The sequence below is a fragment of the Leopardus geoffroyi genome, chromosome C2, assembly GCF_018350155.1.
Source record: "Leopardus geoffroyi isolate Oge1 chromosome C2, O.geoffroyi_Oge1_pat1.0, whole genome shotgun sequence".
Lineage (NCBI taxonomy): Eukaryota > Metazoa > Chordata > Mammalia > Carnivora > Felidae > Leopardus > Leopardus geoffroyi.
The window spans coordinates 132,202,124-132,218,218 of NC_059333.1; the positions used below are offsets into that span (position 1 = coordinate 132,202,124).

Sequence of the window (16,095 nt, forward strand, 5' to 3'; positions counted from 1 at the left end):
GCCGACTTCGGCTCAGGTCACGATCTCGCGGTCCGTGAGTTCAAGCCCCGCGTCGGGCTCTGTGCTGAGGGCTCAGAGCCGAGAGCCTGTTTCAGATTCTGTGTCTCCCTCTCTCTGACCCTCCCCTGTTCATGCTCTGTCTCTCCCTGTCTCAAAAATAAATAAAACGTTAAAAAAATATTAAAAAAAAAAAAGAGTGCTTGGCACAGAAGAAGCACGACAGCTTCAGTATCAACCATCGTCAGCACCGCCACCAACGTTACACAAAGCAATCAGAACAGTACACAGCTCACAATAAATGTCTAGTAACTGTCACAAATCACACCCACCGCGGATGGCAGCGGCTTCCACGGTCTTCCTAATTATCAGTGCACTCAAATTACGAGCACACTCACCTACAGGTCTAGCCACTGGCCACTTCTCTAGCTGGGCCTGCAGACTGAGCATAAAACACAACAACGGATAAACCAGCATGGCAACTCACTTTGATGCCTCTTTGCAATGAGAAATGCACGGATTTGTACTCGTTTCCACTTGTGTACTGTAAAGCATTTCTTTGGGGTTGTGAATGCTTGAGATTTAGAAGACACGTAATTTTACTTCATAGCATGAAAAACTTGGCAATGAGACAGGTTGAGTTTTTCTAAAAATCATTCCTGTTTCTGGGAAGCTGCACAAGTGGAGAGGCCTGGAATGCAGTTCTCCTACTCCCATACCTGGGAGGAGACCCTGCTCGCTGGGGTTCCATCTGCGGACAATGCAGCAAGAGGAGGTGAGCGCAGAGCCCCAGGGAAATTTTGCCGAGGCCACTCGCATCCCTGCTGCTGCCAAGTTTCAGCCACTCGCGCCAACGGTGACTCAATGTGCTTAACAGGCCTGATCAAATTATGTTCGCTCTGTGGGTCTTACCATAGCAGAAAGTGCACCGCTGGAGTCTCTCTAACGTTGGCGTGTGGTCGGTCCCGGATGGAACCATTATTACTTGGAATGTGCCAGTGTCATCAATCTGCAAGAAGCAGAAGCAAGAGAAAGAACAGCTTAGTGGGCGGGGCTGCAAGAACCTCCCGGCATTGTTCAGAGCACTGAGATCTTCTGAGTGAAATCACAGAATGCACTTTACAACTGCCTCTGAGTTCTCATTAATGAGCCAGGTGTGGAAGCTGGTGTTGCAGACCCAGTTCCACATCCAGGCAGCTCTCCTCTGAACCCCTTCCAATTTAGTCCCATTGTCAGTAACCTCCCTGGGGAGTTTGAGACTGGAGGGCAGGGAGAAAATAAGGAGGCTTCAAATAATGAAGAATAATTAGCTTGTCAGTTAACCGATTCACAGATCCATTGACAGCTGAGGGGAAAGTACGGGTACAGTCGTATCTAGTGCCTGAGAGATGGGAAAGACGTTTCCCTACTCTTTCTCAGGGAAGTTTCCTGCCCATACTTTATCCATGAAGGTAGCACTTTGCCAGCCATGGTTAAGTGGGGGAGACTCCATCGCTCTGCAGAGCAGACTGCACCAGGGATGGGCCTGTGAGCCAATCAGATCCATCCTCTCAGGAATTTGGAAGTGGGGCCCTGAGAGCAGCGAGTCCCTCTATGTTGGTGGCAAACGCTAACAGAGCTGTAGGCTGGCCACGTTCTATCTGAGGAGCGATGGGAAGGAAATGAGGGAAGTGGGCAAGAGGAAAGGAAGTGGCGCTCTCCCCGAGGTTTAGCTTTGTTTCTGCCCATCTTTTATTCTGTGTAGAAGGGATGGAGAAATCTGTGCTCACCAGAATTCCTCCCGAGAAGTTAGAATTCTTTATGGGCAAGTCAAATTTCACCGGAAGTAAGAGGCGGTTGCCAAGCACATTTAGAGGGAAAACCTTCATGGCAAAACAAAGCTGAGACTGAGGTTTTCCCGGTAAAAAAAAAAAAAAAAATGGCCTTCCATTTCAGAAGGGAGGACTAGCTCATCACTCAGCTTGATACCATTATAAGAAATTTCCAAAAGGGAGGGCACAGTCCATGTGCTAAGGATTGTAGGGCTATCAGTGCTTGTTATTAGAGCATCTGCTTCCAAGTCCTGCTGCATGTGCCTGCACGGGTCCCAAATTTCACACTGGACTGCTGAACTCTCAGACAAATCAAGATTTAGAAAAGCCATGATAATTATGAACAAACTAGGGTTTTAAAAGATGGCCCCCAAGTAAAAATTCATTGCCACTAAATTGCTGAGTTCTGTTCTTAAAATAATAAATAACAGTTCAAGTGTAGGGAAGTACATCCGAACAGATCAGACAGAAGAAAGAAAAAGAGGGCAAAAGGAGAAGTAGTAACAATTTCCTTTCTGTAACACCAGGTAATGGTACTGGGTTCTCACAAACTTGTATACATGCCTCCATTTTTAGCTTTTCTACACAACCCTGTTTAGCTCCATCCTCTAAAGGTAGCTCCATGAGGGTGAATCTACTGGTTTTCCATTTTACTCTTATATCTCCGTAGGGTAGGATAGCACCTGGTATAGAGCAGGTGCTCACTAAGCATCTGCCAAATGAATGACCCTTGGCCACAATTCTGACTTCTGTTTGCATCTCTACTTCTTTGTCTACTCAAGAGGTGTTTGGAGCTAATGCTGATCATATTTAGGTGGGTCATTGTCAAGAATCTGAACTTCATTGGCGCTCTTTTGAGATAAATTCCTTCAAGATAGGAGCAAAGACGGGGTGCCTGGGTGGCTTAGTTGGCTGAGTGTCTAAATTTGGCTCAGGTCATGATCTCACAGTTCATGAGTTAGAGCTCTGCGTTGGGCTTGCTGCTGTTAGTATGGAGCCTGCTTCAGATCCTCTGTCCCCCCTCTCCCTGTTCCCATCTCCTGCTTGCTCTCTCTCTCTCAAAAAAAAAAAAAAAAAAAAAAGATTGTCTCTGCCCTTCTCCCCTGCTAGTACTCTCTCTTTCTAAACAAAAAAGAAAAGAAAGGAGAAAAGAGTCTGTAGGTGATTTGGGTAGGAACTCTGAGTGAGATTAATACTCAAAAGATATAAAAATGAGGCAACCAAGTATATTTTCTCAAGTTATATACTGTGCACCTACCTTTGAGTAGGTGGTGGAATTGTGTTTATTTAAGTTTATATCACAAGTACTATCAATTACTCGTGTTAGGATATTATCTCATGTTTTGTGACTAGATAAAGCCAAGGAATTAAGAGATACAAATTTAACCATAAAATAAATAAGTCATGGGATGTAAAATACAACATAGAAGATAAACAATGATATTGTGGTAACTTTGTATGATGACAGATACTACACTTGCCATGGTGAACATTTCATGCTGTACAACCTGAAACTAAAATAATGTTAATATCAATTGTATATAAAAATTAAAAAAAAAAATTTAACTATAAAGATGTCTGAAACAAGGAGACACAGTAATCTCCAATTTCCAACAAACCAAGAACAGCATATGACTTCAAAACTTTTCAAAGTAGAAAGTAACCTTTTCTCCAAAACATTATATGACAGCATTTGCATAAATATAAATACTGTTGCTATAGGACTTTCTTTTTTCTTTTCTTTTTTTGGGGGTGGGGGTGGGGGAGGGGAACAACCAAAGGCAAGCCTTTTAGCAGTTACTTTCCTAGATTACTGGGAACCAAAACCGAAACTCTACAGCTTTATGCAAGTACATAATAAAGTTCAGATACTAATGAATCTTTCCAATGTGTAGAATAGTTTTTAAATCTTTTAACAGACAAACTTACAATCATGTGCAAAATGATATAAAAAAGAGTTGGTAGCCATAATAACATAGCTTTGGCATATAATATTTCATAGGTGAATGAGAAACGAAGGACAAGTAATAACTGACACCACAGAAATACAAAGGATTAGAAGAGAAAACTATGAAAAATTACGTGCCAACAAATTGGTCAAACTAGAAGAAATGGATAAATTCCTAGAAACATACAACCTTCCAAAAGTGAATGAAGAAGAAAGGGGAAATCCAAACAGTCCACCTACTAGTAACCAAACTGAATCAGTCATCAAAAAGCTCCCCAAGAAGAACAGTCCAGAACCAGACTGATTCACAGGTGAATTCTACCAAATATTCGAAGAAGAGTTAATATCTATTCTCAAGTTATTCTAAAAAACAGAAGAGGAAGGAAAGCTTCCAAATATATTTCCTGACACCAAAACCAGACAAAGACATCACAAAAAAAAGAAGAAAAAAAGAAAACTATATGCTAATATCTATGATAAACATACACACAAAAATCATCAACAAAATATTATCAAACTACATTCAGAAAAAAAAAAAAAGGGAGCTTACCAAAAGCAAAACAGAAAATCAGACAAAAAATTAATGGAGGGGTGCCTGGGTGGCTCAGTTGGCTGAGCATCTGACTCTTGGTTTCAGCTGAGGTCATGATCTCACCATTTGTGGGTTACAGCCCTGTGTTGGGCTCTGCACTGGATATTATCTCACTGACAGCTTGAAACCTGCTTGGAATTCTCTCTCTGTTCTACATCTCTCAAAATAAATAAACCTTTACAAAAATTAAAAAAAAAAAAAAAAACCAAGACATTAAAAAAAAATCACTCGGGGCGCCTGGGTGGCGCAGTCGGTTAGGCGTCCGACTTCAGCCAGGTCACGATCTCGCGGTCCGTGAGTTCGAGCCCCGCGTCGGGCTCTGGGCTGGTGGCTCAGAGCCTGGAGCCTGTTTCCGATTCTGTGTCTCCCTCTCTCTCTGCCCCTCCCCCGTTCATGCTCTGTCTCTCTCTGTCCCAAAAATGAATAAACGTTGAAAAAAAAAATTAAAAAAAAAAAAAAAAATCACTCACCATGCACAATCAAGTAGAATTTATTCCAGAGACACAAAGATGGTTCAGCATTTGCAAATCAATATATCACATTAATAAAACAAAGGATAAAATTATATGATCATCTCAATAGATGCAGAAAAAAGCATTTGACAAAATTTAACATCTGTTCATGGCAAAAACTCTCAACAAAGCAGGTTTAGAGGAAACATACCTCAACGTACTAAAGGCTACATATAAAAACCCCACAGCTAACATCATATTCAATGATGAAAACCTGAGAGCTTTTCTGCTAACAGAAACAAGACAAGGATGTCCATTCTCACCACTTTTTATTCAAAATAGTACTACAAGTCCTAACCACAGCAATCAGACAAGAAGAAGGAATAAAAGGCATCCGAATTGGTAAGGAAGAAATAAAACTGTCACTATTGGGAGATGACATGATACCATATACAGAAATCTTAAAGACCTCACCAAAAAACTAGTGGAATTGTTAAGTGAATTCAGTAAGGTCACAAATGCAAAGTCAATGTACAGAAATACATTGCATTTCTATACACCAATAATGAAGCAACAGAAAGAAATGAAGAAACCAATCCCATTTACAACTGCACCAAAAAGAATAAAATATCTAGGAATAAACTTAACCTAGGAGATGAAAGACTTACACTCTGAAAACTACACAACACTGATGAAAGAAATTGAAGATGACACAAAATGTAAAGACATTCCATGCTCATGGACTTGAAGAACAAATATTGTTAAAATGTCCACACTACCAAAAGCAATCTACAGATTCAATGCAATACCCATCAAAATACCAACAGCATTTTGGGGGCACTTGGGTGGCTCAATTGGTTAAGCATCTGACTCTTGATTTCCACTCAGGTCATGGTCTTGTGGTTCATGAGTTCGTGTCTTACATCAGGCTCTGTGCCAACAGTGTGGAACCTGCTTGGGATTCTTTCTCTCCCTCTCTGTCCCTCCCTGCCTCTCTCTCTCTCAAATAAATAAATAATCTTAAAAAATTTAAATAAAAATACCAACAGCATTTTTCACAGAACTAGAACAAATAATCTTAAAATTTGTATGGAACTACGAAAGACCCCAAACAGCCAAAACAATCTTGAAAAAGAAAAACAAAGCTGGAGGTATCACAATACCAGATTTCAAGTTATACTGAAAAACTATCATAATCAAAACAGTATGGTACTGGCACAAAAACAGACATTTAGATCAATGGAATGGGACAGAGAGCCCAGAAACATACCCATGATTATGTGGTCAGTTAATCTTTGATGAAAGAAGAATATGCAATGGGAAAAAGTCTCTTCAACAAATGATGTTAGGAAAACCGGACAGCAACATACAAAAAAGAATGAAACTGGACCACTTTCTTACACCATACCCAAACATAAACTCAAAATGGATCGAGGACCTAAAGGTGAGACTTGAAACCATAAAAATCCCAGAAAAGAGGATAGTCAGTAATTTCTCTGACATTGCCATGTATTCTTTTTTTCTGGATGTGTCTCCTGAGTCAAGGGAAGCAAAAGCTAAAATAAACTATTGAGAGTACATCAAAATAAGAAACTTCATCACAGTAAAGGAAGCAATCAACAAAACTAAAAGGGGACCTACTGAATGAGAGAAGTTATTTGCAAATGACATATTTGATAAAGGATTAGTTTCCAAAATATATTAAACAACTGATACAACTCAACACCCCCCAAAACAAAGAATCCAATTCAAAATGGCCAGAAGACATGAACAGACATTTCTCCAAAGACGACATCCAGGTGGCCAGCAGACACATGAAAATATCACGCATCACCAGGGAAATTCAAGTCAAAACTACAATGAGATATCACCTCACATTTGTCAGAATGGCTACACCCAAACCTTAAGAAACAACGAGTGTTGGCAAGGATGTGTGGAAAAAGGAACCCTTGTGCATTGTTGGTGGGAATGTGAACCGGTGCAGTCACTGTGGAAAACAGTATGGAGGTTCCTCACAAAGTTAAAAATAGAACTACCCTACAATACAGTAATCAAACTACTGGGTATTTACCCAAAGAATATGAAATCACTAATTCAAAGCGATGCATGCACCAGTATGGTAACTGCAGCATAATAATGCCAATTTATGGAAGCAGGCCAAGTATCCATTGATAGATGAATGGGTAAAGAAGATATGGTATATATATACAATGGAATATTATTCAGCCATAAAAAGAATGAAATCTTGCCATTTGCAACATGGACGGAGCTGGGGATTATAATGCTAAGCAAAATACATCAGTCAGAGAAAGACAAATGCCGTATGATCTCACTCATACTTGTAATCTAAGAAACAAAAACAAACAAACCAAGGACAAGAGACAAACTAAAAAGAGACTCCTAACTATAGAGAACCAACCGGTGGTTTCCAGAGGAGAAGGGTGGGGAGATGGGAGAAATGAGTGAAGGGGCTTAAGAATACACTTACGATGAGCACTGAATAATGTGTAGAATTGTTGAATCACTGTCTTGTACATCTGAAACTAATATACCACCGTATGTTAACTATCTTGGAATTACAATAAAAAACTTAGTAAAAAAAAATAAGTTCACATCACAACAAATGATTTTATAATTATGTATGGTGAAATGTTAACTAGGTTTACTCTGGTTATCTTTTCACAATATACACAAATATTAAATCATTATGTTGCACACCTATTAGCTAATATGTCGTATGTCAATTTACCTCAACAAAGGTCCTCTTAATCCCAAGTGGTTTATTTAGGAATGTCACACAGTGAGGTTTTAATTCCCAACCTAAGAATCTATAATCACTAGGATGGCTTTTCTTTCATATAAGTGGGATATTTATGATTGGTGACGTTATAAAATCGCTCAACTGGTTTTCACGGTACAGCAACTGTTGTTACTCTGGCCACATAAGTGACATCAATGAATGTTTACTGGCCTTCCTGATTGAGTAGCTTTACACCCAGCGGCAACTCAGAATTTCTTGGAAAAGCACTAGAATAGCAAACCTGGGTCCAAATCCTGACACTGTCACGTCTTAGCCATGTGAACCTGGACATACAGATTTAGCCTCTCCTGGCGGTTTTCTCCTTGATGAAACGGGAATAGCAAGGATACCTATGCCACACATACTACTTGTGAAAATTAAACAGGATAATGCATACAAGGGGCTTAGCACGTTCCTGGCACATAGAAATAAATAGTGTAGCTCAATACTTTTTTACGGAGGTTTCCGAATTTAGGCCAAAAAAAAAAAGTTATGTGAAAGGCTTAACCATCTCACCGCAAATGCACGCTTGATGGAGGGCACGTTGCCGAAAGCGATCACGACCGGAATGATGTCAAGGGCACTGAACTCCATAGTGGCCGCGGCAATGGTCTGGGCATCAGTAGACTGACCACTGCTGAAGAAGGTGGCAATCCTTCGGGTGTGCGCCCCTGGCAGCGTTCGCTTGAAGACATTCCTGGAGATAAACCTCATCGCCTTGCCGATCTCCCTGCTGTCTGAGGACCTCTCGTAAGGAATAGCTTCAATCTTTCTGAGGAGCTGGCTCTTCTTGTAGGCGTCTGAGAAGCGGATGAGGTGCCGGGCGTGGGAGCTGTAGGTGAGGACGGCGATGCGCGCGCCCACCGGGCAGCTGTTCTCCCGGACCCTGACGCCCCTCACCAGGGATGACATCAGCTCCTTCATGCGCTCAAACTCCTGCCTGGTGACATCCCGGGACTGGTCCAAGGCAAACACCAATTCGGTGGGATGCACGGGGCATTCTGGTTTTCCTAAGAGGCAAGAACATGTTCCTTACGTAGCATGCTTAGTTAAAGAAAAATACAGAGCGAGCAAAGAAATTTTAAATGTTGAATACACAAATATTTAAACATTAAAGAAGCATTAAATGCTAAAATGAGCAGCTGAAATACTAAATATTTTCATCTTGAATAAAAATGCTATTTTAAAAACTGAATTTGCCCTTCTAAATACAGCGCAAGAGAAAGTCTACCATTCAATTTGAGTTTTTATGCAATTTTTAAGTTAATGACCAAATTCCTTCTAAATAATAAAAAGCGCACGATATCACGTTTATTGCTAGAACTTTTTACACAGTTAGATAAACAAAAACATACTTTTTTTTTTTTAACTTAATAAGGAAATGTAACAGGGGTTACAACAGGAGTGGGTCCAAAAGCTCTGTTAATTATTTCAGAGAGATTGGAAGTGTCCATTGGAATAGACATGCGCTATATAGAAGAGACGATCAGATGTGGAGAGTAGGAACCACACAGACACCTTAGAGCCCTGGCCCAACTACGCACTAGCCAAGTGACCTTGTCCAGGTGACTGGTCTTCTCTGTGCCTCACTTCGCTCATCTGTATAATGCTGTCCTAAGATCTGCCACTGCATAGCCCTGTGTTGAGGATTAAATAAGTCTACACAGGCAAAGCACTTAGGAAAATGGTGCCTGCCATGTAATAGGTGCTCAATTAATGTTAGCCATTAGTATCACAATTATCATTACAGACTTTTTCATTGTGAGAACTATATCACTTAACACAGGGAGGAAAGCTTTCACTGATATATTTTTATTTCACAGTTGAAAAGGCAAGTTTCATCAATAAACATACCTTATTACACAGAGAAACGGAATCATTAAACTTGAATGTTCAATGTTAATTTCAGATTTATTTATTCATCTCCATTCATTCTAATGAATCCCAGTACCCTGCACTTATCACAGTTGGCAATTTATATTTGTCTGATTATCTGATTAATGTTTTCCTCTCCATTAAGTGTGGAGATAGGGATTGTGTCTCTCTTGATCTGCCAGATTATTTCTTCCTGCCATTTATTAGGGTTCTAATAAATATTGGCTGAATGAAGAAGAACCAAACAAAGAACATTTCTTTTGCAACAAGTACAGCCATAACAACAAAACCTTAATAATGCGGGAGATGCCTGGTGTGGAGATGCAGGTTGGTAAAAGGATATCACAATGATGCACTTCTCTTAGAGAGGTGCCTCCTCTGGTTCAGATGCCAGCAAGTCAAATTCAGAGACAATAAATGTAGCACGAAGGCCACCAGCTCTTTATAAGAGCTCAGAAATTCAGACCTGATGGGGCTGGCCTGGGCTGGTCAAGGATCAAGTTCTCCTCTGTGAGGAGCTGGGCTTAGCCCCCACCTTGGTGCTAGATGATTATCTCCTTCTGGTCCTGGACTCTGTGACTTTACAGGCTAAAGGACCAGTAAGAATAAACATTTTACCTCAACTCAAAGTGTGAATCTCAGTGGAAACAGGACATCATTTATTAGTCTGAGTCTAACTTAGAAGGCTGAGCAGATATTTAAAAAAAAAATGAAGTCATGTCAACTTTGCAATAAAAAATGAATGGAAGTATGCCTCAACATGAAAGTGGTTCTTCCAGCTTCTTGTTTGGGCTATGATTTGCATATGGAAACAACACAACAATAATACAGCTTCAGGTATAATATAGAGATAAAAGGAAAAAAAAAAAAAAGATTCACAGTACTAGGCTGAAATAGGAAAAAATTCAAGTGTTCAGGAAAAAACACCTAAAAGGTAATTCAACTTCCAAAACACATGTTCTGAAATCCAGCAAGCTGTCAGGAACCAGAAGATCGTGAAGAACACTGGGCTGGATAGTAGTGGAACCTAGGAGGCCCTCCCTCACCAAGGCACGGATGGCCACGTAGAGACCTAACGTGGTTCTGTAGCCACACACATGTACACGGATGGCTGCTGATTAGCACAGAGCAGGCGGTGATGAGGAGCAAGACAAGCCAAACCACTGACATGTAACTAATGCACAGCAATGGCAGCCCTCTCCAGGCCACCACCACATTTGACCAGACTACCACAACACTCTCCTAACTAGTCCTCTGGCCTTTAAACTTATCCTTTCCTACAATCTACTCTTCCATAGTGGTCCAAATAAGCTGTAAAAATTCATTCATCAGCTCATGTTCCTCCCTTCAATACTTCCAATAAACTCTTTAATACCCTCCCATGTCAATGTGAATACAATCCAGCCTCCTTATCCGAGCCTAGAAAGTCCAACTTGATGTGGCTTCTGCTTACTTCCTTTTTTCACATGCCAGTCTCCCCCTCCCTCCCTATATCTCAGGCACACTGGACTTGTGTCAGTTCCTAGAAAATGTCTAGGTCTGTCTGTCCTGTATCATGGCCTTTGCATTTGGTTCTTTCTCTTGGCTCTTATAAGCTGGCCTTCTTTTTATTCTTTAGTCCAAACTCCAATGTCACTGCCTCAAGGAGGAGCTCTCCATCCTAAAGCATTTCTCCCGTCCCCTAACATTCTTCTGTGACAGAGCATCCTGTTCTTTCTCTCTTTCACAGCAACCTTTGGGTTCCATATTTCGTGCACGTGTTTATCATCTGGATCCTCTGCTAGAATGGAAGCTTCTGAAGACAGGAATTATGTCCATCTTAATCAGCCCTGTGTCCCCAGTACCTAGCACATAATAACACTTCCAATAAATATTTGTGGAGTGACTGAAAATACAACTAGAGGGCACGGGTCGATGGGTTTATACCTAAGGTATACGGCATAAAGGTGTAAGAGGGTAGTTGCCTACTACATCTTAATTCTTAACCATTAGATTACAGAGACAATAGACAGAGAGAGAAAATGAAGGGAGGGAGACTTATTATTACCAAAAAACCCTAATGGTAAGGTTAATGGTAATGTTACTCATTAAAATATTAATTAAAAGATCAAACCACTTGGTTGAGAAACAGCCGGGAGACTCAGCTAAAGCTGAGCGATTTAGTGGAGGCGGGTCTGTGCTACCAGTATGAGGCAGCAAAGGCAGCTCAGATAAAATTTATATCATTTGGCAGGCAACACTTTGTTTTAACTCGTCTTTCCAGACGTATGACATTTTGGAGCTTGATTATAACTTGCTGTAAATAAAGATTACTTACCATGTCCGCCAGCTGGGGAAGAAGAACAAAGGAGACTGGGTTATTATTTGGTAGAACAGAGTTCGGTACCGTGTAGGGAAGTCATGGCAGTAGAAGCTCTGCCCTGTGTGCTTTTTGCAGATGACTCAGACATCAAGGCAACAGAAAAGGTTTGGAGAAAATGCAGACGGATCCCAGCATCTTGGCAAAAACAAGATGGGAGAAGCGGGACAATATGCAGTCATAAATCAGCAGCCCGCAGCCAGCTGTCAGAGGGAAAGAACCTTTGCCTGGGAAAGAACATTATACTACAGAGAGGCACACGGAATTTGGAAAATTAAAAGGTCCTAACTCTCTTTAATTTTTTCCCCATGTGTGCATCTATAGGTGTTAATTTTATGTATAGACACACATATGAGTGTACAAATATGTATTTGTGTGTGTGTGTGTGTGTGTGTGTGTGTGTGTGTGAGAGAGAACATCAGAGGTGGATTTCCTCTGAAGTAGATGAAGCATAAATAAGCTTTAGGTCGGCACTGTCCAATATGGAAGCCACTAGCCACATGTGACTATTTACATTCGAATTAAAGTTAAATGAAACAAATTCAGGTCCTCAGTAGCACTAACCATCTTTCAAGTACTCAAAGTCACAGGTGGCTAGCGGCCTCTGTATTGAACAGTGTGGTGAAACACCTCTATCGCTGCAGAGAGTTCCACTCGACCGCGCTGCTTGTAACTTCTCACCTTTCACTTGCATGGCGCAAGACCCTGAGAAGGGACCTAGCCATGTGTTCATGTGATCATGTGCTTCTAGAAGAGGCAGAAGTCGCTGGTCGTGATTTCCTTTCCTGTTCTAAACCACACTTTCTTTGGAAATAATTTTGTACCTGCTTTTGGATTTATAATTTTGTATTAAGCCTCTCAAATTGTAAAAGATTGGGCATCACACTTGGATCTACCTTTGAATCATAATGGTTCACATGGCTCCAATGTTAAAAAGCCCACTGTGTTAATTCAGCCCAAAGCAACTGGCCTTCATGACCTTGTATATTTTGATTCTCATCATGGATCGTTCTGTTATGGTACCAAAGGGAGAGTTACGATCAACACTGCATTCAAAGGTTTAAAAAGGCAATGTCATTGAGACCAAGGCTCTCTGCAGAAACAGGCTCTAGTTTGTCTTCCTCAAAATACCTTGAAGGAATTTTTCAGTCATAGTGTTTATTTGGGAAGTCATTGTATATTTGTAGATGAACGTCAAATAGTCAATTCTTTACTCATCTTGTACCTGGAATTCCTTTAATGGTGCTAACATATATTTTTATAGAAGAGGCTGCTATTAGGGCCTTAAAGCAAATTCAAAAGAGCATTTGCCAATCAAAATGCATTTTCTGCTTTAAAAATTTTGAAAGAGAAAAAATATGTAGGCAAAATGAATAATTTTATAAGCAAATCAATCATTCCAACTAAAAGTAATCAAGCATGCCTTTCCAGAAAAGAAGTAATAAATAGTAAACCAAAGTAAATGCTCCCACCCATCAGGACACCCTATTATGACAGCTAGCTTCCACACCAGATGAACTCCATCCTGTGTTATTGTCAGGTGTTAATCATCTTTAAAAGTTCAGTGTTACTCTCCACTGATTGATTTCACCATCAGTAGAGTTCTGACCTCCTATCTCAATTTTCCCTAGGTTAAAAGCACTAGATAGATTATTAATTAGTGCTTGTGACAGGTTCCAAAAGACATGATGGCAGTCAGAGAAGGAGTTATGTCTATGCTGACTCAAAACATATGCAGTGGCGTCTGTAATCTTAAGAGATTGGCTGGTAAATTGTCTCAATTCTGAGGGCTTAATTCACTGCTCTTCTTCTATGAATGCTTTGACAACTTGGGCGATCAATTTAAGCAGGGTACTTACGGCTGTGGTCCCGTACATACTGAATGAGCTCACACGTCTGCAGTTCAAAAATAAAACAAAGAATTAACTGACTGACTGCCAGGTCTTCAAGTCTAAAAATAAATAAACTTAATGAAGTACAGAGCATTTTGTTGGAATCAGGAGATACGTACGGAAAATGAAGCCAATCCTCTGGCCCCTTTCACACCCTAGGAAACAAAAGAAATGTGGTCTCATTGCTCCACACACACATCAGTAGCCAGAATGTGCATTACCCTCAGAAAGTGAAATTTTCTAAAGTTTTCATTCTTAAGTTAGAGGGGAAAAAGGAATACATGTAGGAGGATCGTCATCACCAAGTTAAGAGTAACATTCTAGGGGAAATAAATTGTAAGCAGCAACCTTGATGAACACAAACCTCCAAAGGCCACCTTCCTCCAGCCCCATCTCTGGACAACAAGGGTCGTCTAGAATCTAAGGATGAGCTGAAAACACGGGCATGGAGAGGTTTGGAGCAGGTTTATGGCTTAGAATTAGATAAGGATGAACTATCCATTACAGCTGCCCGTCCTTAAGGGAGGTTCAGACTTCCTTAACCCTGTACTTTGCCTTGGCTACCAAACAGCTGAACTGAACCTTCCTCTGTTCCCATCTTTGGTTGGATGACAAAGGGACCAGACTCAAACCAAACATCTGGAAAGGTAATCCCAACAGTGTTCCAAAAATGAATGAATATACATATATACAGAACTGCCTGGATTGGGAAAAGAACAAAGTGGAATTGGTTTTAATTTCACCTATTCAGTTCCATCTTAGCAACAGGAAGAGTCTGGCTACTCTCAAAGAGAGACACCCAAGGAAAAACGCAATCAAGCCCCACCCAAACTCCTGGCAAAAATAAGTTCCATGTGAATGCAACTTTGATCATTTATTGCCTGTTTATTAATTTCCTCCCACTTCCCTTCATTCACTAACCACTTATTGAATATAAAAGGACAAGGATTGGGCAAATAAATTCACTGACAACTGGGAAATCACATTTTAATCCAATTCTTCTCATTTCCTCGCTCAAAATCCCCTCAACTCGCAAGAAATGGCAACCGATTTTTAATCAGCATTACCCCCTCCTATCTCAAAGCACATAAATGTGGAAAAGTAGTGAAAATAGTCACCAAGGTGCAAAGACAGAAAGCATACACATTTGGACAATGAAGACTCCATGCACTTTTTATTTAGAAAAGGATCTGGTGTAATTTAGGACTTTTCAACTTACCTTGCGTCCAGGAGGTCCTGGCTCCCCAGGGGATCCCATCTCTCCTGGAAGCCCAGCGGATATCTCAAAGCAGAATTTGTTTATTTTAAAATTATATTTATACATATACGTATAGGTGTCTGTGGTTGTGTTTTAAATGTCAAAGGCAATACGCTTTTATTTTAGAACACAGAGATTTCCGAAAAACACACAAAAGGAAGAAATCTTTAGTAACTGTTTTGCTCCCAAATAATCCTTGTTAACATTTGATGTCTTTTCTTCTAGTCTTTGACCTTTTTATTCTTTTGGTATTTTTATATGGTTCCATATACATATATTCTTTTAAAATCTAATTTTATACTCTTTCCCGCTATCTTTTAAACTAAATGTATCTCTGGAAATTGTCATGTTATTATTTTTTAAATCACTTTTCATGGCTGCATAATATTTCATTACACACCCATACCATGATTTCTTTCATTTGTCCCTTATTATTGGCAGTTAGGTTTGTGGTTGTTGTAATAAGCTACACCACTACAGAATTATATATGCAATTCTGATTATTTCCTTAGGGAAGATTGCTAGAACTGGAATTGCTGGATCAAAGGAGACATTTTTATCTAAATGAGATGGTAGATGGCAACAAACAAATCAAAAACCCAGAAACACAAAAATTTAAATATAAAAACCTTGAAACAAGAAGAAAATGCTTAAAATTTGGCTGCAGATATTTATCATAAAATAATGAATAACAGCTGTAATAAAAACAATTGATGTTGACTACTCACTACATGCCAGGAATTTTTCCGTGTGCATTTAACAATATAATTTATCATAAAGAAGGCTAGAATTTAATTTAAAAATTAGGGCAACATTCCTTAGTTCATTCAAAATGCCAAGGGATTTACAATCTTCATAGGAATGAAAAAATGAAGTTGGCTAAAATCAACTTAATTTTTACAAGCATTGTCTAGGAAGCAGGGAATAACTGTTGATGTCCTTTGGGTATTCTACAGAGTGTTGGGTTGAGTGAAAAAAACTTGCTGATCGTATTTACTTTAGAAGATACAGATTAGCCTCTCAGGGTGGGGAGGGAAATGGCAGATTGAACATATGCATTTACACTTCTGCTCCCTCTCAAAGTCGCATTAAAATGATAGTAAGTAGATTT

At 40.0% G+C, this 16,095-nt stretch overlaps 1 protein-coding gene across 1 annotated transcript in view; it reads right to left on the reverse strand.

Moving 5' to 3' along the window:
- COL6A6 (collagen type VI alpha 6 chain) overlaps nucleotides 1–16,095 on the reverse strand; it is a 165,890-nt gene that overhangs the window by 23,131 nt on the left and 126,664 nt on the right. The window contains exons 29-34 of the mRNA XM_045503667.1: nucleotides 14,946–15,008; nucleotides 13,846–13,881; nucleotides 13,694–13,730; nucleotides 11,793–11,804; nucleotides 8,117–8,610; nucleotides 910–1,006 (exon numbers count right to left, since the gene is read on the reverse strand). Coding sequence (XP_045359623.1) covers nucleotides 910–1,006; nucleotides 8,117–8,610; nucleotides 11,793–11,804; nucleotides 13,694–13,730; nucleotides 13,846–13,881; nucleotides 14,946–15,008 — 739 coding nt within the window. The remainder of the gene's footprint in view (nucleotides 1–909; nucleotides 1,007–8,116; nucleotides 8,611–11,792; nucleotides 11,805–13,693; nucleotides 13,731–13,845; nucleotides 13,882–14,945; nucleotides 15,009–16,095) is intronic.